This window comes from Acomys russatus, chromosome 25 (assembly GCF_903995435.1).
Source record: "Acomys russatus chromosome 25, mAcoRus1.1, whole genome shotgun sequence".
In the NCBI taxonomy this organism is placed as follows: domain Eukaryota; kingdom Metazoa; phylum Chordata; class Mammalia; order Rodentia; family Muridae; genus Acomys; species Acomys russatus.
Genome location: NC_067161.1, coordinates 41,184,942 through 41,212,297, shown reverse-complemented (window position 1 = coordinate 41,212,297; position 27,356 = coordinate 41,184,942). Strand labels below are relative to the sequence as shown.

General features: G+C 45.7%; 1 protein-coding gene across 4 annotated transcripts in view; it reads left to right on the top strand.

Annotated features, from left to right (window-relative positions):
• Positions 1 to 27,356, top strand: part of Tom1l2 (target of myb1 like 2 membrane trafficking protein) — a 121,860-nt gene that overhangs the window by 51,484 nt on the left and 43,020 nt on the right. For all 4 annotated transcript variants that reach the window (XM_051168194.1, XM_051168196.1, XM_051168197.1 and 1 more), the window contains exons 2-3: positions 18,588 to 18,672; positions 26,202 to 26,280. In XM_051168194.1, coding sequence (XP_051024151.1) covers positions 18,588 to 18,672; positions 26,202 to 26,280 — 164 coding nt within the window. The remainder of the gene's footprint in view (positions 1 to 18,587; positions 18,673 to 26,201; positions 26,281 to 27,356) is intronic.

Below are 27,356 nucleotides of genomic sequence, written 5' to 3'. Positions count from 1 at the left end.
ATATCCTGAGTTGTACAGTCATTACTATGGTCTGTGCAGACATTTCATCATTCCACAGCCGTTAGCATCCACTCCCCACTTTTCCTGACTTTCATATCCTTGGCAGTTGGTGACTTGCTTTCTGCCTCTGGAGATCTACCTATGGCTGCAAAATTACAAACGAAGCAGAGGGCAGTGATGTGAGAATGCCAGCACTCAGGTGGATAAAGTGCTCATGGAGGGCAGAAGGGGAATGGAAGCTAGAGGGCCCTGGAATTAGAGCTATGCGTGGTTGGTTGTGAGCCGTCTGATGTAGGTGCTCAGGACTGAGTCCTCTGTGAGAGTGAAAGTGATTTTAACTGCTGAGCCATCTCTCAACCCCATTCTAGCCATTTTTGTGGCATTAAGCAAATTTATATTTTTGTGCAACAATCACCACATGTCTACGTAACTCCTTTGTCTTTCTGAACTTACAGTCTCCTCCTTTCTCTCCCCTAGTTCCTGGCAACTAGCATTCTCCTTTTCCTCTGTGTATCTGACAACCCAGGTTGTCACACACTATTTGTCCTTCGGTGACTGGTTCATTTCACTTAGCATAATGTCCTCAAGGTTCATTTGTGCTGGTCTTCTGTGCCAGCCTCTGAGTGCTGGGATTACAGGTGTGCACCTCTGCACTGGCTTCCATGTCTCTTTGGTGCTGAGTGAGCTTCTTCTGTATGGGGGTACCATATTTGTTTCTGTTCTGCCCATGTTATGGACATCTGGGTTTATACTTTCTAGCAATTGTGACTAACGCAAAGGTCTTAGTTAGAGTTACTATTGCTGTGATGAATGAAAACACTGTAACCAAAAACAAGATGGGGAAGAAAGAGTTTATTTGCTTATGCTTCCACATTAGTGTTCATAATCAAAGGAAGCCAGGACAGGAACTCAAGCAGGTAGGAACCTAGAGGCAGGAGCTGATGCCAGAGATCATGGAGGAGGGGTGCTGCTTACTAGCTTACTCCCATGGCTTCCTCAGCCTGCTTCCTATAGAACCCAGGGCCACCTGGCCAGGAATGGCACCACCCACAATGGGCGGAACCTTCCCCCATCAATCGCTAATTAAGATAATGCCCTACAGCAGTATCATATAGAGGCATTTTCTCAATTGATGTTTTCTTTTCTCAGAGGACTCTAGCCTGTGTTAAGCAGACATAAAATTAGGCACCCTGAACACTGCTGAGCAAGTTTATGTATAGAAAATGCCTTCATTTCCCTTGGGTGCGTCATTAAAAGTAAAATTGCAGAATTGTGCACAGCTCTGTGTGTGTGTGTGTTTGTGTGTGTGTGTGTGTTTCTATTTTTGAGTCTTAAAGATATTATTAGGGGAAAAAGACCCTTTTTGGCCTAAAATTTTTATGTATTAATTTTTAAAAACAAAAACAACCCACCTTCTTTTCAGGCATATCTCTTGATACTTGTTGCCCAGATTGTTTTTCCAGACTTGTGAAATAGATGTTACCTTAACAAAAACATAACGTGGTTTACTATGATGTTCTGGGAATTGAGCAGTATTCTGTTCAAGATGCATGCTAATTTCAATGTACATGTTTAATTTCACTGTTTTGACTTGGATGTTCTTTACTATTGACTTACCGTCCTCTGTAGATGAGGCCTTCGAATGAATAATGTTTGAGCTAATGTCTGAGTCTTACCTGGTTGGGTTGCTTTTGATGACACCACAGGTGCCTTTGAGTACTGCAAATGCTGTGACAATGGCACAGAGCTTTTCTGGACCCAGTTCTGAAGAGCAACTCTTTGTAGGAGTTTGAGCACTTTGACACTAGTGAGCATGAATGAGCCCTAGTAACTTCTGGAAGGCTTTCTCCTGGCTTGGAATTTCATTATGGTTCTTTGAGGCAGAAAGTAAATCTTCCTTTTCAGTTTTGTTCATGGTGATGCCTGTGGCCCCTGGCTGCCTCTTAGAGTTGGTTGGTCCCTGGCCAGCAGAGCACAGTAAGGCTTCTTTGCCTGCTCCCTAGATGGGAGTCTGGGCAGCTACCCTGCTCTTCCACTGGAGGCTACACTGAAAGCCTTGGAGACATCAAGGCCGTTTTCTCTTGAATTCATCTTTCATCAAATCCAGTCCCTAAATACACATAAGATGTGGCTCATAGGTGCTCAGTTGCAGGGCACTTATCTATGATACTCAGTGCCTTGGCTTTAGTTTCAAACACCCAAGTCCAGGTCAACTTGCATTCATAATATCTCTAATAGTCCAAAAGTTAAAGGCTCAATGGTGGCGTGCTTGACTGGCTGGTGTTGATCCCCAGCACTGTCTCACACACACACACAACATAATTATGGTTCATATTTATTGCACCCTACTGCATTTTTGTCTCATGTTTTGTATCACTAGTTCACTTAGTATACTCCGAGGAGGTCTTCCCCATGTTGCCACTTTTCAGTGACTAAACTGAGTTGGCGAGGGTCTGAAATGTGCCCTGCAGCACAGCGGGCCCAGCTGCTTCCCTGTCTACCAGATTAAAAACCATGCCCTCGCCCAGTGTTTGTCCTTCACTCAGCAGCTGGGATAACCTGCCCCTGCTTCTGCCCTGTCCCGAAAGGAACAGAAGTATTCTCACGAGACCTTTGTCCCTCTCCCTTTGGCTATCAGGAATATCAAGCTGGAGAAGAGAAGGCCTCCTTTGCTACCCAGAGGAAGAACTGGCACTTAGGAAGAGATTCACACGGCTCTGATAACTTGTCAGACCACTTTGCAGGAAATAAGCCAAGACACAATGGGCAAGATCACACCGTGATAAGAACGGCTTCGCTGGGCATGCCTTCTGCTCTTTATTTAAACCCAAGGCTGTGTTAGGACTGCGCAGGTGGGCAAGAGGGGGCGTCACTGGACCTCTTGTTGGTTCTTCTTTCCAGTGTGGCCACACTGAATAAATCTCCTTTCTCTGCTTTTCACTATTACTTATCTCTATAATTGCCTATTGAGGGTCACTGGAGGAACCTGGCTTGATAGAGCTGCCGGGGCTCAGCTCTGACCCTAACTCTAGTTAAACACTTCCTGCTCACAGTCCAACTGTTCCCAGAGTGACTTGTCACAGGCACTCCTATAGAGAAGCCCCAGACTGCAGAAAGTGAAAGGACTCTCTTATAAGTTGGCCTTCACTCCTCGCCTCTCTGACAGCTCTGCTCCCACCACCAACCCCTCACCCTCCTACCTGCCCACACCTTTTGTCTTCCCAGTTCCTGCTCTTCCACCTTTATATGCACCTCCTCTGGCATCACTGCTAAGCGTTCCTCATCTTTTGGACTGCTGGTCTACTTTTGTGCACACTTGTCTTTGGTGTCCTAGCTCTCTGCTTGCAGGTCTGTGATCTGGCTAAACTCCTTGAGGTCAAGGGCTCCACCTTGCTATTCCCATCACAGCCTAACAGTGCCTGGCAGGGAGAGGCCTCTCTGTGGGTTTGTTATGTGGTGTTGGGATGAACCTGGGGCCTTCTGGGTGTCGGGCAAGCACTAACACCAGGCTGCACTAACTAGCCCTTTAGCTCAGGGTTCAGACTTAAACTAGAAAGTCTCTGTGTAACCTTTCATGTTTTCCTTCCCCAAGGAATAGTACTCCTCAGTCCCCTGACCAGAGACTGTAATTAGAATAGCTGGTGTCTTCTCTTAAAGAACTGGTGCCCACTGGGCACACGGGTGAGGTGCATAGACCCAAGAGGCACTCTGAGGGAGAAGTTGGTAGCCAAGCAGCCTGCAGGGGAAAGAGGAGAAGTGGAAAAGATGTCTGGGATGTTCCCTACTCCCACACCAAGGTTTAAGCCAGAGCTCTATCTGAGCACTGGGTCCCATAGGACTTGTATTTTCTCAGTCAGCAGGAGACAGCAGCCTATTTGGCTGGGACAAGCCATCACACCTTCTCCCTGTCTGCTGGTTTCTTCAGGGTCCCCTTCCCCTGGTGGTAGCTGGTGGTTGTGGTGCTGGCCACAGTATGTTTCCATCCCAGCCCTCCCTAGTTCCTTTCTGTACTCATTTACTCTACGAATAACACATTCCATTAAGTACAAAGAAAGGAACACATCAGACTAGTGACTCTGCACCTGGAGAACACACCCCACACGCATTTTAAATCTGCGGATTCCCCTTAAGGGGATTCCAGTTAAAAAAGAACTTGGGTCAGCAGCCTTGGGCCTGTGTGGCTAACAAGCTCCTGTTTCTCTGTTGTTGGGCTGGCCTGAAGGGCTTCTTTGTTTGGGGTAGGGGTGGATGTGATGCCCTAATGAGGCCCTGTGGAATCCTGGCTCGCACACAGCAGCCTGCGGGATGGAACTCTCCAGGCAAGAGAGCAAGTTAGTGAGTTTGTGGGTTTGTCAGGCTTTAGAGAACAGAGCAGTGTTAAAGGGTGAAAACTAACTGGAGTATTGTACTCTGGGTTGGATTCAGCACAAAAACACAGAGCAGAGGCTGAAGAAATCTGAGTAGTGTCTGGAGCTTAGCTAATAGTACTACACTGTGTTCGCTCCTGAAGTTTTGACAGATGCACAGTGGTTATATAACACGCTAACGTGGGAGCAAACTGAGATGGAAATTCGGGACTGCTGGGGTAACTTTCAATAAATTTAAAATTACTTTAAAATAGACGTTATTAGTAAAGAAGAAAGTTCAAGTTCAGCCCAGCATGCCCTTTGGCACCTCTTACCCTTGGCCTTGAGCCCTCACCTGCAGAATCAGGAGGGCCGCCACAGGCCAGCGCTCCAGGCAGTCTGCTTCTTTGCCACTGCTGTTCTTTGTTTGGAGGCAGGTTAGGTTACAAGACCGGGCCCACCAGGAGGATGTGGGCCGTGTGGTTACAGGAAGCTCCTACCTTCTGCTGTGCACCAAGGGACTAGTGGCTTCTTAAGCTTTGCTTTCTTCACTTGTTAGAAACTGCAGACCTGACGGGAAAGGGCAGGGAGAGTAAAACAGCTGATGTTTGTGGAAGAGCTGATAAAGGAGCTGAGGATGAGCCCAGTGCTCTCACCCTTGCTCAGCATGGCTTGGCCCCTGGGTTCCATCCCTGTGGCCACACTGGAGGCTGTGTGCTTGGTAAGCAGCAATTTTCATCCTCTTTTCTGCTCTGCTATTTAAAGTGAGTGTGGCTGCCTGGGAATGGGGGGGGCGTGTCTAGCTCTAAGGACTAGCAACAACACTGTACCCACCTCCAAGAGCCAGGAAGTACAGCTCTTTTTCCTAGCTGGTTCAAAATCCTCTAGATTCATTCAATAAATTTGCGCTGTTGTTGCTCCTTCCCCTAAAGATGAAATGAGCCAAGTTTTGAGGCGTCTTTCTGCTAAGGGAGCTCTTTATGTCTTCCACCATGAGCCCTGCTGGCTCAGAAACCCAGAGACATGAAAGGGCTAAGGGAGTCTGGAAGCTCCTGTGCTTGAAGCTGGTGAGCTGTTCTCCTCTAGGTGGCAGTGGTGATACACGAGTGCTGAAGGCGGTCTAGCGGGACCGGTGCTGGCGGGGGGACCCTTTCAGATCACAATAGTAACACAAGCATTCGCCCATAGTTTGTCTGTAGAGGAGCAGTTCTTTGGGAGTCGAGGCTCCAGCAGGTGTTTTCTCTGTAGTATTTAGTTTCCCTTCAGGCACCTGTGTGAAATAAATCTGTTGTTACTGTATTTTACAGATGTGGGAAAAGTCTGGTGGCTACCCTGGGGTATCCCAGTCATGGGAAGAGCCAAGACAGCAGAGTCTGAGTTCACTGCTATCCAATGTTGCCACTGCAGTGCACAAATGAAGTGCATTTCATATGCCCTGAACTCTACTGAGTGCCTGCTACCCAGGGGCCTGCCACCCAGGAACCTCTGCAGAAGTTGCAATCAACACTTCACTTTAAAGGGCCCTGGCAGTACAAGGCCAGCCTCTTTTTTATGCAGGAGAGGCGGGTGGGGAGGGAATGTGAGACAGGCTCTAAGTAGCCCAAGCAGATCCTCAACTTGTGATCCTCCTGCCTCAGCCTCCCAGTGCTGGAATTATAGATATGCATGTGCCACCATGTCCAGCAAGGTCAGCCACTTAAAGACACTCAGCTTTGGGCTGGAGAGATGGCTCAGTGGTTAACAGTGCTGCCTGCTCTTCCAAAGGTCCTGAGTTCAATTCCCAGCAACCACATGGTGGTACACAACCATCCATGATGTGATCTAATGCTCTCTTCTGGTGTGTAGGTATACATGCAGACAGAACACTGTATACATAATAATAAATAAATAAATCTTAAAAAAAAAAAAAAAGACACTCAACTTCAAGTCTAGCTAGGGGGCAGAGAATGTACACATGGCTCATGAGACAGTAAAAATGGTAGAACTTCTCCAAACACAGAGTTGCCTGGAAAGCTCCATGGCTGTCCCTCAAGGGGCTATGGTCCATCTGAAGGCATCTAATGAGGAGGGGGCTCCCTATTGGCTAGGCTGGAGCAAAGCCCTGGGTCAGAGGTGAGCCTCAGATCCTCATGTAGTTTGCTGCTTTCACCTCCAGCAGAGACTCCGCTGTTCTGTGGAGCAGAGCTCAGCTGAGCCCTCTGGTTTGCGTGCTCTAGTGGTGTGGTTGTGTTTTGTGAAGTCTGTGTAGGCAAAGGTGCTTGTTCACTCATGCTAATTCATTCGTCTGTTCAACAAACGGAAATGCTAGCCAGGGCAGTTAAGGAAGAAAAGGAAACAGAAGACATCCAAAGGGGAAGAGAGAATTAAATGCTAGGTTCACAGATGTAGGAAGGCTCAGAAGCCCTGCCATGGTAGCCATCGATACACAGAAGGTGGAGTCTGCTCTTGTCAAAGCGGCTTTCTGTGAGCAAGGTGTTAATGAGTTTCTAATGAGTCCTTCAGAGCAGTCCATCGCACCCATGGGAGTGGGGCCTCTCCTGTCACCTCTGTCAGAGACCGAGGATGGCAGGAAGAGAATACCGTGCAGGTTGACAATTGGAGGAAGATAAATTGTGAGGCGCTGAAGCCCAGCCTACAAATCTCTATTCTTGGGGGAGAGCAGGATGTTCCAGCAGTGGAGGGTTCTTTACAATCGCATGCATCTGCAGGAGGACTTTTAACCAACTTGTGCTTGACTGGCCATTCAAAAACGCTTCAGCAATGAACTTGGTTTGTTTGCTTTGAGGCAGGATTTCTATGTATAACCACACTGGCTATCTTGGACTTGCTTTGTAGACCAGGCTGGCCTCGAGGTCACAGAGATCCGATTCCCGAGTGCTGGGATTAAAGGCGTGCACCACCATGCCAAACTAACAGTGAACTTTTATATCTCAAGAAAATGCTGAAAAGTTTTTGAATTGTTGTAGCTAGTAAATTGGATGTTATTCTGTCACATATTTTTAAACTTTACATTTGTTTATTTGTGGGAAATGGCAGAGGATAACTTGTAAGAGTCTGTTCTCTCTTAGCATGTGGGTCTTATGTATCAAATTTAGGTCTTCAAGCTTGGTATTAAGCACTTTTACCCAATGAGCCATCTTGCCAACACAACCCTCTCTCTCCTCGCCGCCCCCACCACCCGCCCCCCCACACACTTTTTTTTCTTTCTTTCTGGCTTTTTGAGAAAGAGTTTCTCTGTGTAACAGAGCCCTGGCTGTCCTGGATTATCTTTGTAGACTGGACTGGCCTTGAACTCACAGAGATCCCCCTGCCTCTGCCTCCTGAGTGCTGGGATTAAAGACATGGCCTCTGGCACATATATTTAAGAAAAGTACAGCGCCAAGTATTTCCCTCCCTCTGCCAGCAGCATCATTGTTCTTATACCCCAAGATTTATTTGATTATTAATGTTTTCCAATAAAGAATAAAATAATTGTGTGTGTGAACATGGCATGTGTATACCACACTGTGCATGTAGAGGTCAGAGGACAGTTTTCAGGAGTTGGTTTTACTCCTGCCATCTTGTTGAAGCAGAGATTCTCTTGTTTCTGTCATGGTGAATACTCCAGATTAGCTGGCTTGCAGGCTTTGAGCTTCTGGCAGTTCTGTCTCTACCTCCTGTCCCACTGTAGGAGCACTAGCTCTGAAATGCCACTTTGTGGGGGTGCTGGGGGATTATATACTGTAAACTGCAAAATATTGCTTTAAGAAGCCAGATATGGTGTATGCAGAAATATCCAAGGGGCCGTGGGAAGGAGGGTTGCTGGAGCTGGAGGCCATGTGCTGGGTAAGCAGGAATTTTCTGTGTAAAGGCATGAGTGTGCATTCCTTGAAGATTTCCATCAGTAGCTTTGAGGGCAGGAGGCTGCTGCAGGGACTAACAACAGTATCGCCATTCCTACCTCTTGCCCACTTCAAGGGCCAGGAAGTACCGCTCTGTTTCCTAGCTGGTTCTAAACACTCTAGGGGCTTAAATAATTAGATTCATTTTTTAAAATGTGCAGTTGCTGCTCCTTTACCTTACAGATGAACCAAGCCAAATTTAGGGGCTTCTTCCTGCAAGGGAGCTCTTTATGGAGTTGCCTGGATATGCCTGCGCAGCATATCAAGACTGTCTCAGATCTCCAGACAAACCAACAACACACACGCATACATAGACATACACTTCTGAAAGAAATGAAAGACAACAAGTAAATGAACAATTTTTATTAAACAGATTGGAAGATATTAGTGCTGGGTGGCTGGAGAGATGGCCTAGTGGTTAAGAGCACTCACTGGCTGCTCTCCCAGAGGACCTGGGTCCAATTCCCAACATCTACATAGCACAACTGTCTGTAACTCCAGTTCGAGGGGATACAACACTCTCACACAGACATACAGGTAGGAAAACCACCAATGCACACAAAACTAAATAAAAAGATATTAATACTGTCCAAAATTATCTATAAAGGTAGTGAGATCTCTATCAAAATGCCACTCGCATTTTTTGCAAATTGAAAAAAAGAAAGAAAGAAAGAAAAAGAAAAAGCCAGCAAAACTAATGTAAAATTCCCTTGAACTCTGAAAGAACCTGAATGTAGCCAGAACAGCCTGAAAAAGAACATAGTTGGAAGATGCACATTTCCTGAATTCACAATTACTATAAAACTAAGAGAATCAAAATAGCATAGATCTGACCTAAAGGCTGACATGTAGACCTATGAGGGAGTAAAACAAGGAGTCCAGAAACAAGCCCTCTAATATATGGTCAATATATTTTCAACAAGGTACCAAAATCCATTAGTGGGGGAAGAATCAAGATTTTTACTAATGGTGCTGGGGGAAAAAATGGATACACACACAATAATAAAGTTAGGCCTTTATCTTACACCATATACAGAAATTAACTCCAGATAGATCAAATCCCTAAGCAAGAGAGTATAAACTGTAAATCTTAGAAGAAAACAGGAGAAAAATCATATCGACTTAACAAGTATTTATTGGATATCACATCAAAAATACAAGCAACAAAAGAAAAAAAATAATGTGACTTTTTCAAAATGAAAACATTTTTGGTTGAGTGTTGTGCTGTACAAATTATATAATCCTAGCACTCAGGTAGGAGCTAGGGGATCCTGAGTTCCAAGCCCTATACAGTGAGATCCTCTCCCAGGAAACAAAAACAACCCTTTTATGTGCTAAAGAGGATTTTCAAGAGAGTGAAAAGCCAACTTACAAAGTTGGAATTATTTGTAAGGAGTATATCTGACGGTGAGTTAATGCTGAGTCTATGTAAAGAAACTCCAAAACCAAACCACAGGAAAAACCAAACTACCAAAAAAAAAAAAAAAAAAAAAAAAAAAAAGAGCAAGAGCTTTAATAGATGCTTCTCCAAAGATGATGCACAAATGGCTGGTAACTGTGTGTTTACGTGAGCAGATGTTCAGCATCGGCAGTCGCCAGGGAGATGCAAATCTAAACACAAGATTCTACTCTACATTTGCTAGGCCAGGATTACATGATTGATCTCAGATCTGCTTCAGAGGCCTGGATATTTACTCAATGGTGTCCCATCTGGAAACCAAACCCAGGTTTAGATGTGGTGGTGTTTATCTTAGACAAATGCTGAGGCTGCCCCGCCCCACACTGCCTTCGTTTATGAGACAGGTCCCACCACCACCTTTTAAACAGAAATTTCCTGTAACCCACATCTACTGTGCTAGTTTTCTTGTCCACTTGGCACAAGCTGGAGTCATCTGAGGGGAGGGAACTTACAGGTTGATGCATTTCTTGACTAATGATCCATGAGGAAGGGCCAGTTCTCTGTGGGTGGTACCACACTTGGGCAGGTAGTCCTGGGTATAGGAAAGCAGGCTATAAGGAATAAACCACCAATCAGAGCTCTTGTATGGCTTCTGCTTCGGTTCCTGCCTATCGGTCCTGATGTCCCTCAGTGATAGAATGGCCTGAAAGGTATAAGCTGAAATCAACCTTTTCCTCCCCAGGTTGTTTTTGGTCCCACTGTGTTTTATCACAGCAATAGAAACCTTACTAAGACATGTACAGCTACTCAAATGATAGACATATGGCCTAAGATAAATGGTATAAGTAGGATGTGACCTTATTTTTTGCTTTTTTACTTAGTATTAGAATTTGCACACCCAAATCAAAGCCGTGCTTGCAAGCAGTGAAAGCACAGTTGTAAGGATATATAGCTAGTTCCTAAAACATTTTCACAGCTGCATTCACTGGGCTAAAAAGAGTAATTGCTTTAGTTATTACTTATTTTTTCCAAAAAGAATATCTCTTAACCCTCTTTCTTCTTAAATTTTTTTATGTGCTTTGGTGTTTTGCCTGCATGTATGTCTATCGGTGTCAGATCTTGGAATTACAGACAGTTGTGAGCTGCCATGTGGTTGCCGGGAATTGAACCAGTGTCCTCTGGAAGAGCAGTCAGTGCTCTTAACCACTGAGCCATCTCTTCAGCCCTCACCCCCTTTTTTCATTGTGCTTGGTACCAATAGACCCTTTATCACCAGACAAAACAGAGTTACTCACAAGTAGTGAGACTCTACCCTTCTTTTTTTTCTTTTTCTTTCTTTTTGTTTTGTTTGTTTGGTTTTTGGTTTTTGTTTTTCAACTCAACACAGGGTTTCTCTGTGTAGCATTGGTTGTGCTGGACTCACTCTGTAGACCAGGCTGACCTTGGAATCACAATTCCTGCCTCTGCTTCCCAAGCACTGGGATTAAAGGTGTGTGCCACCACCACGCAGCCACGACTCTGCCCTTCTGATGGTAGAATCACATGAGAGCTGGAAGCAGTCTTAATCAGGGTCCACAGAAGGCACGAGTGTGGCAGGCACAGAGGCAGGCAGTGTTGCATCCTTGTGATAAGAAGAGGAATGATGAAAAAGTGCTTTAGCCTCAGTAAGATTAAGAGCCAGATGGGCCCCGGGTGGTGCCCGGCCTGTGCTGCTCTACCCATGCCGTGTATGTAGGAAAGGGGGTTGGAGGGCAAGAAGCAAGAGCTTTGGCCTGTCAAGAGAATCAGAGCCTTGTAGGAGGGCAGCTGGGGCAGCAAGTAGCAAGCTGGTAAAAACAGGCAGAACTGGCGCCAGAAAGAGTGGTATGAGGGCCCATCAATTTGAGCTAGGGAAGTGGACAGTGAGGGTGGAGGCTGTGGAGAGGTAGAGGGCTCAATCCCAGTGGAGCTCTGGGCTCCTCAGAGGCGGGGTAAGATCAGTTCACAAAGCCTCCCCATAGTGGACTGAACGTGCAATCCCAGCTCTTCCTGCCGCTCTGGCTAACTCTGAACACCCTTGGGGTTCTTTGCCAGAAGAGGCGTCCCAGTACCTCACTCTGGGATCACACACAGAAGAGCCTGGTCTTGAAGCAAGGGAATCTGGCTGTGAGCCTGTACTTTGGCCCTCCCAGGGCAGCCAGGCCAGGAGAGAGGCCACCCGGGCAGGGCACGTCAGTGCTTTCCAGAACTTGGGCTGTACTCACCAAGGCTGTCCTTTGGTGAAGCCACAAGGGACACAGACTTGGGAGGCTTTGTAGGGCAATACTAAATTAGTGCAACATTATTTCTAAGTTTGGTTTAACAGCAGAATCCATTACCTTATACTTACCCTCTCCATCCTCTAAAGATACCAGCAAGGGTTCATGGCCTCGCAACTCATGCTAAGGCCATGCATTTATTTCTGTTACTGGGGTTTGAGGTTTCCAGCTAACGATGCTCACTTTGATTATAAGGAACGAACCCAAAAAGAATACTTCGTTGTTGGAAAGCCACACCTGCTGAAGCCAGAGGAGGGAATCAAGGCCCACAAAGCAGCTCAATCAGCTCTTATTTTTCTTTTCATAAAAGAATTTTCATCAAATGGGAACAAAGTTGGATCTGATTGATTCTGGGATTGAGGCCGCTCAGTGTGCCCTCCCTTATTTAGTCTCGTCTCCAGGCTAGAGGAGAGCAAAAATTCATTTCTTCTGATAACTAAATTGTCAAATCCTAAAATAAAGCTTGGTACAGTGGTAGAAATGCGGTGCTCCAGGGAGCAATGGGCAAATCCTTCGTGCCAGCCGTGAGCTGGGATGGATAAAGGCTAATAGAACAGTGACCATGGCTGCCAGATGTTGAACTTCATGAGGTTATGCTCGTGTCCAGGAGCTGGAATGAACAGAACGAAGCAGTCAGATGCATAGTCCACCCTATCACCCTAATGTTGTTGCCATAGCATCTGCTTCCTTCAGAACAGACTACATCCAGCCTGGCGTTGGACCTTGGCCAGGATTCCCTCAAGCCTTAACCCTGACAGCAGTGCTCATAGTCCCTGGAGCATGGTTTTCTTGCCTACCCACCCCTCCCATGCTTGTAGTCCTAAGGCAACCCTGCTGAGAGGAGCTCACAGTGGCTTGGTTTCTTGGCTGCCATATCTATGCTTGGATGCTAAATATACAGACTTCAGAGGCGCCAGCACTAGAAGGCAAAAGAGCACTGGTTTAGCGTTTTGCATTCAGCGACATTCTTTTGGTGAGTCTGGAGAAGAAAACAGCCAAATTATCTCCCCAGTCAGCAAGTGTGGGCAGTAGCCCAGATTTATCAGAACAAAGAAATAGCATTCAGGGTGCTCCAGGCCAGGCTGGAGAAAGAAGAAAATGGGGGTTTGGTGGGTAGGAAGCTCATTGGGTAGTGGGTCAATAATATGCACTGAACTTTCTGGATTACTGTTACTATCAGTGAGGCAGGAATAGCGTCTATGAAGCAAATATTCCACACAGCCATTGTGCCTCCTGCTGCAGCTTCGGGACATTGCTTGTGAATGTTTACCCTAGATGTTCCATTTACATTGACGAGTCAAAGGGACAAACTTTTATTTCTTAGCCCTGCTTTATGGGTTATCCTTTTACACGGCCTCAGTTTATACACTTCCCTTAAAAGGAAGGAAACCGAGCCAGAAGAGTCACAAAGTACCAGACTGTAGACTTTCTACAACTTGACGGCAAAGTAAAGCCACGTGGTCCAAATGCCATTTTCTGAAGGTTGTCAAGAGCCTGAGATGTGCTATATACCATTTTGAAAGCTAAGAAGACACCCACAGTGTCAGCTGGGGTGCTAACAGAGGATGCCACACACTCTGGGTGGTTTGACACCTGTACCCTAGTGCCAAGGAGCTTTGGAGGAGGATATGTATGTCCCTCACCACACAGTGACAGTCTTTGCATATAGGGCAGTGAGACTGCACTCCTAAAGCAAAGTGCCAGATCTGCTTCTCACTGCCCAGCTCTAGGGCACCAGCAGAGGATGCAGCCTCCAACAGTGGTCCTTAACCTCGGCCATGCGTTTGCATTACCGTGAGTTTCACAGAATGGTGCTTCAGAAAGGCCGAGTGCCTCCATCAATCAGATCAGAATCCCTGGGTATATGTGTTCTAGGCATTCCCCAGAAAGGTCATGAGTGTAAACAGTGCTGAGGACTACTAACTTAGAGGAGACAATGTCAGTCTAGGTTTCATCAGATACGTGTTGTGTAGCTCCCAGCTGCTAGACTTTAGTGATGAGGTGATGTTACAGTCTAGGGGTCTTCATTGGGGTCGTTTTCTCTGCCAGAGAAGTAAGAAGCAGGAAAAATCTGAAGTGTAACAGGTAGCAGCAGAGAAATCTCTAGCACCGCAGAGAGAATCAGTGTTTAAAGGAAGACGTTTATTGTGGGTGAGGAAACACAGAAATGCCGCACACAGAGCAAAAGACTCTCTGCAAAGCAGAGAAGGGACTTGGAAAGCGAAAAATTCAGTCTCTTCTTGAGGACGGTTTTTTTTTTTTTTTTTTTTTTTTTTTTAAAGCTTCAGAAGAGTTTTCCTCCTCTACTTTAAGGTTGGTCAGTTTGAAGAAAAATAGGATGGTTGATTGGGCTGCAACTGTTGTGTGACAAGGCCTGATCTGGCTTGAACTTGTCGAGCCAGTCTGTCAACTGGGGGCTTGCTAGTGATACACAAAAGCTGCCAGGTTTTTATCTCAAGTCAAAAGGGTGAGGGAGAAGCTGGCCATCTTGGAAATTCACCTGTACTACCTAGCCATGGCCCCTCTCCCTCTCTGACTGCTTACCAGGGAGTCTGTCCAACTCCTGGTCTTTCATTAGGAAAAGGTGAAAGAGATGTAGTCCCTACCATCATGGGGGCTCTCAGCCCAGAGAAAAAGGCATCAAGTGACCTCAGGTCTAGTTCTGATCCTGAGCCCATTTCTTCCCTGAGTCTTATGTTCCCTGTCAACACCCAGTGATCTTCACTTCTCTGCTCTCGTCAATCAGACCCTAACCCTAACCCTGAGTCCATTGATCTATCTATACCTTTTCTTCTTCTTTTGGGTAATTTAAAATGTGTGTGTGTATGTGCGTGTGTGCATGTGCATTTGGGTATGAATATGTGTATCTGAGTGCAAATGCCCATGGAGCATAGAAAAGGGGGCTGGATCTCCTGAAGTGGGAGTGGGAGCTGTGAGCTTCCTGACCAAACTTAGATCCTCTGGAAGAGCAGCAGGTGCTCTGTCTTAGTCAGTGTTCTGTGTTGTGAAAAGACACCATGACCAAGGCAACTCTTACTTTTACTTTTGGGGGGGGGATTGTTGAGACAGGGTCTCTCTGTGTAGCCTTGGCTGTCCTGGACTCTCTTTGTAAACCAGACTGGCCTGGAATCCAGTGAGATCCACCTGCCTCTGCCTCCCAAGTGCTGGGATTAAAGGTGTGTGCCACCACGCCTGGCCAAGGCAACTCTTAGTAAAGAAAGTGTTTACTTGGGGTCTTGCTCACAGTTCAGAGGGCTAGTCCATCATCAGTGGTGGAGAGCACGAGGGCATGAGTGTTGCTGGAGCAGTAATTGAGAGGTACGTTCTGACCCACAGGTGGAGGGAGGGGGGAGAAGGGAGACGGGGAGGGGAGAAAGGAGAGAGGGAGAAGGGGGAGAGCGAGTGCTAAAAGCCCACCCCAGTGACACACTTCCTCCAATAAGGTCATAAATCGTAAACTCAGAGATCCAACTCCCTCTGCCTCCTGAGTGCTGGGACTGAAGGTGTGCTCCACCACTGCCCAGCTTAGATGATTCTTTTTTTGTTTTTTTTTTTGTTTTTGATTTTGTTTTTTGGTTTTTTTTGTTTTGTTTTTTGTTTTTTTTTTCAAGACAGGGTTTCTATATGTAGCCTTGGCCATCCTGGACTCACTTTGTAGACTAGGCTGGCCTCGAACTCACAGCAATCTGCCTGCCTCTGCCTCCCGAGTGCTGGGATTAAAGACATGTGCCACCACGCCTGGCTAGGTGATTCTTTTAAAGTTGTTTTTAATGTGTGTAATAGAGTTTATCATTCTAGCCATTTTTGAGCATCCAGTTCTGTAGCACACAGTACATTCCCATTGCTGTGTGACCATCACTGCCATCCATCTCAAAAGCTCTTTCATCTTCCCAAACAGGAACCCTGTACTTATTGAACATGGCTCCCCCTTCTTCCTCAGTCCCTAGCAATCCCCTGCCTTCTGACTCTGATTGTGACTACCCTAGGTACCTCACAGGAGTGGGGTTTGTCCTTTGAACCTGGCTGCTTTCACTCAGAACACTGGCTTCAAAGTTTTCTGATGTTGTAGCAGGTAGCAAAATTTCCTTCCTCCGTGAGGTCAACTAGTCCATTGTGTGTAGATTTTGTTTCTCCATTAGCCTGTAGGCAGCTTTCACCCTTAGAACACTGTGGACAATTCCACTGTGAGCATGAGTGTACCTGTGCCTCTGTGAAAGGAAGTACCCAAAACAGAATTTATGGATTTTTTGTTTAGTTTTTTGGGGATCCACAATACTGTTTCTATAATATCTGTACTATTTTACATTCTCAATTGAGAAGAAGGGCTTCCAGCTTCTTCACATCTTACCAACACTTATTATTTAGTATTAAAAATAATAGCCAGGATGGAGAGATGACCCAGTTGTTGTTGAGAGCTCTGGCTGCCCATCCAGAGGACCAGAGTTCAGTTCCCAACACGCACACAGCTAACAACCATCTGTAACTTGAGTTGTAGGGGATCCAACGCCCTCTTCTGGCCTCCACAGGCACAGCATGCATGCGGTACACAGACATGCAGGCAAAGCACTCAGAAACAAATCTATTCCTCTACCCTGTCAGTATGTGATGATAGCTCATTGTCGGGGTTGTTGTTGTTGTGTTAGGGACTAAACCTAGAGCCTTACAAATGCCAGACAAGCATCTTACGACTGAACTATATCTCCAGTCAAATGTATATAGCCCAGGATAGTCCCTAGCTCACAACTTAGTTGCCTCATCCTCATCAGTGTTTACCACAATTGACTTATAGCGGTTTTGATCTGTATTTTCCTAATGCAAGTATATTTGATCATATATTTCTTATATAATCGTTGTATAATATTATATAGTAATACATATTGGGGGAAATGCCAATTTGGGTTCTCTGCCCATTTTTCTTTGATGTTGTGTTTAAGGTTCTAAAGCTCAGGCTGGCTTCAAACTTGTGGTCCTCCTGCCTCAGCCTCTTTAGGCTTACAGGCTTATACCATCATGTCTGGCAACCTTCCTCTCTCATTCACTCATATATATTTTAGACATTTACATTTTTTTTTTTTCGAGACAGGGTTTCTCTGTGTAGCCTTGGCCATCCTGGACTCACTTTGTAGACCAGGCTGGCCTCGAACTCACAGCGATCCGCCTGCCTCTGCCTCCCGAGTGCTGGGATTAAAGGCGTGCGCCACCACGCTCGGCGACATTTACATTTTATCATATGCATGTTTTTCAAAGACTTTGTTCCATTCTATAGGCTGCCTTTTTATTCTGTTGTTTATGTCTGTAGTGCATGGTGGGGGCAGGGGTGGTGGTGCTGAGATCAAAGGCAGGGCCTGTGGAAAGTAGTTACCTGCCACTCAGCTCTGCCCCTGAACTACATCTCTAGCCCCAGAAGTTTTCAATTTTAATTAGTCGAGTGTCTATGTTTTTTCACAATGGTTGCTTATATATTAATGTTAGGACCATGAAATCATTGTCAAATCATGTGTCAGGGAGCTTTCTCCTGCTTTCTTCTAATAGGTTTATAGTTTTCAACACTTGTGTTCACATCTTTAATACATTTAGAGTTAGTATGGTATATGAAAAGTGTACATTTTTTGCATATGGAAAGCCATTTAAAAAACAATTAGTTTGCCTCCATGTGTGTCTGTACCATGCATACTTCATGCCCAGGGAAGCCAGAGGAGGCTGTCTTATCCCCTGGAACTGGAATTACAGATGGCTATAATCTGCCATGGGAGTGTTGGGAATGGAACACTGGAAAAGCAGCCAGTGCTCTTAATCACCCTCCCTCCAGCCCTGAGGATGCGTTTTCAATACCAGGATTGTCCTTTCTCCATTAAAGGATCAGAAGGTTGTTACATGTCAGGGGCTCAATACCACGTATTTCAGTTAGCAAGCTTTGCATACTTGTGACAGTAGTGTCAGTTCAAGGTCAGCTGGCTTGTCCTTCGGTGGGAAATATGTGGGTGAGCAAACGGCTTCCTATGGCATCCAGGAAGCAGAGAGCCCCCAAACCCTCTTCCAGACCATGTTCCTCATTACCTAACTTCCTTTTACACAGCTCAGCCTCCCGCAGGTGCCATTACCTCCCAGTAGCACCAGAGACTTTCAACCAGGCTCTTAGCCTTTGATTTTTGTAGGGTAGGGGCCTGGGGGATGAGTAAGATCCAAACTGTGACACCGTACCTGTCGTAGCTTACTGAACTGTCCCTTCTTTCTTATCTTCTGAGGTGCAATTTTAATTACTGCAGTTGATTTTTCATATTTATAACAGCAGACATCTATAGAGGACAAGCTGTGTGCTGGGTTTTGGTCTAAGGGTTTGCACATATTAAACAATTTGATTTCTCTGATGCTGTGGTTTTAGCTAGGTTTGGTACCTTCAGGTTAATTAACTTGCCCAAAGTCATACAACTAGTAAGTGGTGGAGCCTGTATTCCAGCTTGGTGGGTTGGCTCTGGAATCTGGGCTTTCATGGCTCAGGCCCCCGAGCCATAGGATTTGGAGACCAGACAACCCTGATCCTTGGGCTGTGTGCACCCTAATGTTGTCCTGTGAAAGCAGTAGTCCCAGGGTGCTGGTTCTAGTTTCTTTTCTAGGGCCCCATATTCCAGGAGAAACATAAAGCAGTTTCTTTTTAATTTCACAGAGAAGGCAACAGATGGCTCCCTGCAGAGTGAGGACTGGACGCTGAACATGGAGATCTGTGATATCATCAACGAGACAGAGGAGGGGTATGTTTTCCTGGGAAACTACTCGGGTTAGGTGGGATGCCATACATGGCTTGTCAGGCCTCAGTGTGGAGGGCTCAACTCTGGTGAGTTTTTAAAAATTATTATTGTTGTTGTTGTTGTTGTTATTACTATTATTTTCAGTCTGGTTGATTTGATATTAATAAGCTGAAATTTGGTCGTCTGTCTTTTTCCGCTCCATGCTTCCCCACGTCCCATAGCAGTGCTCCAGCTAGAGAAATGACAGCTCCATCTTCTGCTTTGAATCATGAGTAGAAATGGAGCTGTTTGGCTACCTGTACTAATCACTTACCTCTCTCCACCTCTCCTCAGATCCTGCTTCCACACTGTACACATGGGTGCTATCTGTGCTCTGGGTTGCTTTCTAGGGTGCCATGGAAGTAGGCCCAGAGTATAATCATCAGATAAAGGAGTGAGAGAGGGGCACCCATGGCTTAGGGCAGCTGAGCATGCCTGGCGTGGGTGGCCTAACCTACAGCGTGCCCTCTTTGCACTGCTGAGCCGGTTCTTGGTGTTACTGTATACTATGTTATTTCCTTTTCTACAGCTCCGTTCTAGTTCCGATTTAGGGTTCTGTCCGTACCATAAACACCCATTTATCTTACCATGTTCTTTCAACTCCAGAGTGTCAAGGAGAACGCTTGGGACTCAGGCAGCCCTGGGCTTGTATATATTGGTGATGTATCTACTTGCTAGTGCTCTCAGTCAGAACTGCTTTCATTTGATAGAGACTTACAAACTGCCTGCCTTTTGCAGACACTGTTGTAAATATGAAGGGGGCAGCAGTGGGCGAGACACACTTCGCCTCTTGGGGAGGTTCCAGATTGGAGCACAGAGGCAAACTCTGACCAAGACAAAGCACACAAGCTGGTCGGGCGGGCTGAGCACTATAGGGTACTCTGGGAGGATCTGGGCGAAGAGGTGGGGTGGTCTGGCTTTAATTCTGAATGGCCATCCCATGTTCAGAATGGGCTCACTAGGGAAGGCCAGACAGAGCAGGTAAATCAGTAGGGGTTTATTAGAGCCGTCCTGCTGTGAGTTGATGATGGCAAGCTGGACTGGAATGCGGGTAAGGACAAGGGTGGTGTTAGATTCTGGTGAGACTCAGCTAATAGAGTTTGCTGGTGTGGGATATGAGGAAAATGTCAAAGATCACACCAAGGTTTGGGACCTATAGACAGCAGGGTGGAGCTGCTGGTGCTGAGGTGGACCAGGCAGAGGACAGATCTAGATGTAAGCTAAGGTGAAAGTGTGGCCGATACACTAGGGCTTGCCTAGGAATGCTGGGGGCTGCGGCCCAGCCTGTGCCTGGTATAGCCGTCTCCAGAGGAGAAATGCTGCAGATGCTTTCTTGAGAGGCCAGCTTTGAGCTTGGCTTCTGGAACAGTGTGACTTGTATTCAAGGTAGCATATGAAGGGACCTACAGTTGGCCTGGGGTCACATGGTGAAGAGGGAGTATCGGGAAGCAGGCTGGAAGCATGGCTGGGGTTGGCTTCTTATCTGCACCTTTGCTCTGAAGAATGCATTCCCTCTGCCTTCCATGCAGTTCTTGATGTGGGTTTCAGCTGGCAAGCTTGCCAGAACATTCTTACATTTTCAGCCTGAGCCTTTAGCGACACACCTCTGCAGCCCTTCTTCAAGCCCCTCAGCCTCACTGACTTTTCTTTCAGCTCCTTGAATTCTCCACATTTTTATCACCAGTCAAACATCTAAGCATCAAGGGCAGAAAGTCTAAGAACCCTGAGATAGTCTTCCTTCTAAAAGACTTAAGTCCCTTTCAAAGTGTGAGTGACCAGAGACCTGCTTTCTCAGTGGCAGCTCCCCGGAGAGCTGGCTGTGCATTTCCTAGTGCTCTACCTCTTGCTGTGTGTTGGAATGACTGCATGGTGATTCTGGAAGAGTTTCTGTGCTTGCCTCTGTTGTAATGTGTCTGCTGAAATCCCTCCCACATGGCTGAGGGCTTCTGAGTGTTGTTCCTCACGTTTCTCCAAGCCAGTCTCCCTGTCACTAGATGGTTCCTATCAGTTATTGGATCTCAACATAAGTTTTACTCCTCTGGCCTCTTCCCTCTTGACTTGTCATATTCTGTGGTATTACACTTGGGCTTCAAATCTTTGTGATGTCTTTTAGTGTCTGTCTTGCCCCATAGCCTACTAGTCTGTGCACTTCAAGAGGATAAGAATCCCCTCTATTGGGGGCTGGAGAGATGGCTCAGCGGGTAAGAGCACTGTCTGTTCTTCCAGGGGTCCTGAGTTCAATCCCAGCAACCACATGGTGGCTCACAACCATCTATAATGAGATCTGGTATCCTCTTCTGATGTACAGGTGTATATGGAGGCAGAACACTGTGTATGTAATAAATAGATAAATAAATATTAAAAAAAAAAAAAAAGAATCCCCTCTATTACACTCACTATGTTATCTCTTCTACAACACAGTTTACAATAATCAGCCTCCCTCCCTCCCTCCCTCCCTCTATCCACCCCCCATGTGTGTGGAGCATGACCTTGAACTCTGACCCTCCTGCGTTACCTCCTGAGTACTGGGATTACAGGCGTGCACATCACACCTGTTTTGTGCGGTGCTAGGGATGAAGCCCAGGGCCTCCTGTGTGCTAGGCGAGCTCTCCACCAGTTGAGCCACGTCTCAGCTCCATAGTCAGCTCTTAATAAACACTTTAGAGTGTGTAAGGAATTAATGAAGTCCCTAAGGCAGTCTGACGAGGAATGCAAGCACCTAAATACAATCATAACACAGCATGACAAGGACCGAGACAGACAAAGAAACAGAGCAAGAAAAGCTGCATATAGCTACAGAGACAAACATGTGCAGGGACTCTCAGCCAGCCTGGGGGCTGGCAGCAGCAAAGCCTTTTTAAAGGAGAAGACACTTCAGTAGACTCTTATAGGATACCAGGATATTAGCAAAATAAGGCAGGTGGATGACAGGGGGTGGGGAGGGAGAGACAGAATCTCTAGGCTGTAAAGCAGCGTGTGTATCAGATGTGCAGGAAGCACAGTTGTGTCGATTAAGGGGTGTGGAGCCTGGAGCCATCTACCTGGGCTAGAAGCTTATGTCACCATTCACGTATACAACCCATCTCCCTGTGCCTCAGTCTCATCACAGATAAAAATGACTTGTCAATAGTGCCTATCTCATAGAGTTATAATAATGATTAGAAGAATAAAACACACACACACACACACACACAGTAGGTGTAGTGTGGAGCAATCAGATACTAGGCAGGCTCTGATGAGGATCCAATGATCTGGATAATTTTCCAATGATTTTGACTGTTCCTAGCTCACTGAGTCTTTAGGCTACAGTCTTTAACCTAGAGTAACATGGGAAGTCCTGTAAATGCAGCACAGAGGATGATTGCTGAGGATGTGTGTTCAGGAGAAAAGCTGTGACAGGAGACATAACTTGCAGCTGTTTGAGAGCCACTGAAGAGCTAGCTCCCCACTGCTGGAAAGAAGGGCTCTCAGGAGTCTGAGAAAGCTGTGGGTGGCCAGAGACTGGTCTTGAGGCCCTTAGGACTGCCCCCTGGGATCCCCATCTTGCTGTTGAGAGCTCCTGGCCTGGCACCTCTCGTACCAGTCCATGCTTCCCTCGATCCTGATTGTGGCCCTTGACTCAGCAGCTGTTCCTTCAGCCTTTGGTGGCTTCTTTACCTCTATGCTCCCTCCAACCTGACTGTCACGCTCTGCTCTAATGCATCTCCCTCACATCAGCAGACAGAAATGCTCCTCTTTTGCTCTCAGGCAGTACATCCTGAAGCATAGCACCTGGAACGGGAGATTCAGCTTAAACTTAACCAGAGTCTGCCTGCCATCTGACTAGCCTTCACCCACAATCTGGGAAAGCTGACATCCCATCAGCCGGAAGTTCGCAGCCCTCCAGGGCAGTGCCTGTTTTTCTCATTATGGAAATCCAAGAGGAGATGAAAGATCTTGTGGCAAGAGGGTGCAGCTTGTCAGCCCGGGATGGCAGTGGCGAGCACAGGCAGCTGAGGAAATCATTCTTCTCGAGCCATCAAGTCACCTGCTTCCTTCAGCCCATTCCCACAGATAGCTGCTGAAACGCTCTGGTTATAAACTCTGCATCCCTGTTGGAAATCGCCCATACTGTAGAAGCCCTGGTCTGGGGCTCATGTCTGTCTCCTCAGCCCTTTGACTCAGGAGCCAAGAATTCAGACAGAGCAACTGTGTTTCAAGATGGAGATAGGAAATAAGAAGTGAGTCTTGCCAGGTGGTGGTGGAGCACACCTTAGTCCCAGCGCTCAGGAAGCAGAGGCAGGGGGATCTCTGAGTATGAGGCCAGAATGGTCTACAGAGTGAGTTCCAGGACAGCCAGAGATAGCTACACAGAGAAACCCTGTCGTCACACAAACAAACAAAAGAGGTTTGAATCTTAAATTTTTTTTTCAGTATGTGTGTGTATATGTATCTGTGCATGGGCATTGCATATAAGTATGGGGAGTTGAGAGGGCTGGATCCCCTGGAGGTAGAGTTATAAGTGGGTGTGAGCTGCCTGATGCAGGCACACTGGTAATCACACTCCTGTCCTCTGCAAGAGCAGCATGCGCTGTCAGCAACTGAGCCTCTTGTTAACTCCAGTTTGAGTCGTGTTTTCAAAGCTTTCTTTTAGAGCCTTACTTGCCTTGCTACTTACTGTGGCTTTCTCTCCAAATGAGGCTGATTAGCAGAGCATCCGTCCACCTTGGCTTCATGTTTGATAGGACATTTCCATGTGTGAATCAGTACGCATGTTAGAACCATGGGAGTGAGAGGCCCCAACATCCAAACATTTGCTGATGGGAACACCAAGGCCAGCAATGTGCCCTTTGGTGGCTGGAGCCCAGTGTGATAGCAAAGGGCTGAATCCTATGGAAGGTCTAGTTTCTGTTTGTATGAGCTAACGATTCCCATAGTAGACTAATTTACATTCCAACCAACAGCACCTCAGGACTCCTGCCCCTTCCAACCTTTCTAGCATTTTTTGTTTCTTTTAATTTTAAATTTAATTTATTGTTAGTATTGTGTATATACCTTACACACACATTCCGTAGTGAGCCAGTGGAAGTCAGGGACAGCTTTTTGGAGTGTGTTCTCTCCTTTCTCCTTTATGTGTGTGGGTTCCAGAAATTGAACTTAATCCGTCAGCAAACACCTTCACCCATGGAGCCATTTTGTTGGCCCAGTTTCTTTTCTCAGCAGTAGTCATTCTGACTGAGGTGAGATGGAATCTCAATATAGTTTTAATTTGCCTCCCTCACAGCTAAACATGATAAACAGTTATGCATGTAATTACTGACTACTTATAGTTTTTTTTTTTTTCTTTTTTAATTTTTAGAGACAGGGTTTCTCTGTATAGCTCTGGCTGTTCTAGAACTTGCTCTGTAGACCAGGCTGACCTCGAACTCACAGAGATCCTCCTGGCTCTGCCTCCCGAGTGCTGGGATTATTTATTTATTTATTTGTGGTTTCTAGATTAATTAATCCTCTTGGAGTTGTATAGGTGGCAAAGATTTTCTCCCATTCTAGAGGCTATCTCTTCACTATGCTTATTGTTACATTGGCTGCCCAGAAATGTTTTAAATTTCCTGCTGTCTTATCTGTAAATTCTTGTTGTTAAAGCTCTCTGCCTGTGACTATCTTTTGAAGAGTGTCCCATAGGCTGTCCACCAGCAATTTCATTGTTTCAGGACTTACTTTAACCCCTTTGATGCATTTTGAACTGATTTTTGTGTAGGGTGAGAGGCAGAGCCTAAGTCTCATCCTTCCACATGTTGGTACCCAGTTCACTAGCTTGTTTGTTGAAGCTGCTGGCTTTTCCCTAACCTGTGTTTTTGGCCCCTTTGTCAAGAGTCAGGTGGCTGGCCAGGCACGATGGGGCACGCCTTTAGTCCCAGTGCTTTAATCCCAAGGCAGAGGCAGGCGGATCTCTGAGTTTCAGGCCAGCTACACAGAGAAGCCCATAGTAGAAAAATAAAAAAACAACTGGATTCTATATTTGGTGGCTTCTTTCTGGGTGTGCAGTAATCTGTGTTTGGCCTTGTACTGTGCTGCTTTTATTACTAAAGTGCTGCAGTACCATCTGGAGTTAAAACTTCTGATACATCCAGCATTGGTGTTTTGTTTTGTTTTGTTTTGTTTTGTTTTGTTTTGTTTTTCTTCCCTCAGGATTACCTTGGCTACTCAGGGCCTATTATGCTTCCTATGACTTTTAGGATTATTTTTCCTATTTCTGCAAAGAATATAAATGGAATTTTGATCAGGATTGCATTGAATTTATAGATCATATTAGACAATATAACCTTTCCCATGATGTTAATTCTGGCACTACATGACCATGGGAGTTCTTTCTGTCTTCTGGTGTCTTCTTTAATTATTTTCCCTTCAGTGTGTTTATTGTAGAGATCTTATGCTTGCTTCATTGTTAGGGCTATTTCTGTCTTAAGGCTACTGTGAGTAGTATTGTCCTATTTTTTTCCTTAGTATATTCATCATTGCCTTACCACAGTTTTTAAAAATATTGATACTTTTACTAAAAGTGTTATCAGATCTAAGAGTTTTAAGGCAGTATTCAGGGTCTTTTTGGTTTTTTGAGCCCTGGCTGGCTTAGAACTCACTCTGTAGACCAGGCTGGCTTCCATCTCACAGAGATCCAGCTGCCTCTGCTTCCCAAGTGCTGGGATTAAAGGCGTGCACCACATCTAGCCCAGGACTTTACGTATAAGATCATGTAATCTACAAGTATAATAATGTGACTTCCCTTTCTCCCATTTGTACCTAGTTTGTTTCTTCTTGAGAATTCAAATGCTATACTAAATAAGCTGAGAGAATGTAGACGTCCTTGTTTGGTTTTTTGTTTGTTTTTCAGTGTGTTTTTTTTAAAGATTTATTTATTATATATACAGTACTCTGACTGAATGACAGAAGAGGGCATTAGATCACATTATAGATTGTTGGGAGTGACCATGTGGTTGCTGGGAATTGAACTCAGGACCTCTGAAAGTGCAATCAGTGCTCTTAGCATCTAAGCCATCTCTCCAGCCTGACATCCTTGTCTTGATACTGATTTTAGAGGAAATGCTTTCTGTTTTTCCCTGCTCAGTATGATATTGTATGTGGATTTACCACATACACACCCTTTTATTTTGTTGAGCTATGGAACCTGTATTCCTTTCTTCAAGGTTTTATCATGAAAAGATGTTGAATTTTGTCAATGGCTTTTTTCTCTATCTATTGAAATAATCATGTCAGTTTTGTCCTTGATTCTATTTACCCTTAGGCAGAAGTCTTTTGAGTTTGGCCCATACAAATGTACAAGAAGTTTCTTTACTCTTTTTTTGCATCTGCATAAAGGGCCCTCTTATAGATGTTCCCCTCCCCCTGGGCCTTTTACAAACATATTGCAGTGCACAACCTTGATACCCATGCTAGTTGACACTGGGCTAGTGCCCATGAGGCTTGTGAGGGTCATAGTTTATCTGTCCTTTTGCCAGGCCAAAGGATGCCATTCGGGCTCTGAAGAAGCGGCTCAGCGGGAACCGGAACTACAGAGAAGTGATGTTGGCCCTGACAGTGAGTATTGTTTCCTGGGAAGGAAAGCTTAGGACACCGAGCACAGGCTTGACTGCCCAGGCCCACCTCTGCCCACTCCAATGAGCTTCCTGCATGTAGCCTGTGTTGTCACGGTTCAGCAGCAGCTTCCAAGGGGCCCTTAGGGTCTACTGCCTGACTCTGATGCAGGAGGCGAGCTTTAATGGGGAGAAAGCGTATCAGAAGATAAGATGTAGATGGCACAGTTGTACGCAGCAGCTGTGAGTAGCAGCTCAGGACAGAGGAGCCAGAGGCCAGGGCAGATCTTGTTCTGCTCCCAGCCTATTTGAGATGATGGAGGTCAGTTTATACAGGCACTGCGGGTTTAGACAGGTCCAACATCTGCCCAGGATGGAGCTTTCCAGAAGTTGGTGAGATGTTTACTACTACCTTCCAAAGTGGGCTCATTACTCTTCTCACAGTTGACGACTTGGGGCTCTGAGAGGCCTTGGAGTACTTCACAGCTAGGGAAGCACCAAGCTGTGGTGTGCCATCATGGAATGGTCCTTTGTTTGGGGTAAAAATGAAAATAATACAAAGGTTCTTGAAAAAGTCTGCTAACTGACTTCTTTCAGGGCAAATAGATAAGAATTGTGCCCTTCCTTAAGATATAGAAAACTAAAAAGGGCATTTCAGGTGCTATTTCTGTCTTGAAAGCTAACAGTTTTTCAGATGCTGTAAAATCTGGGCCACAGTGACTTTTTAATAGAAACTGTAACAAGTCACCATGTCAACTTCTGTAGGTGGGGAAAAGTGGGTTATTTATCCCAAACTGCCATAACATATTTCCTTGTAAAACAGAGGGGCTGTTGTGATCTCTCCTGCCCCCAAAATAAAGTCCAAAACTTCATAGGAGAGGCCTCTCAGCCAGAGGCTTGGGATTTGCATGGCAAAGAAGAAAAGTCAGTTGAGAAATAGGTGAAAGTTTTATTTATTTATTTTTACCTCAACATTGATAGAGCCCAGAATAAAGCACAAGCCATCATTTTTAGTGTCTGGCATGTGTCCTTCTTCATGCCAGTTTCATGGCAACCAGTATTGGTATAGCTTTTTAAAAT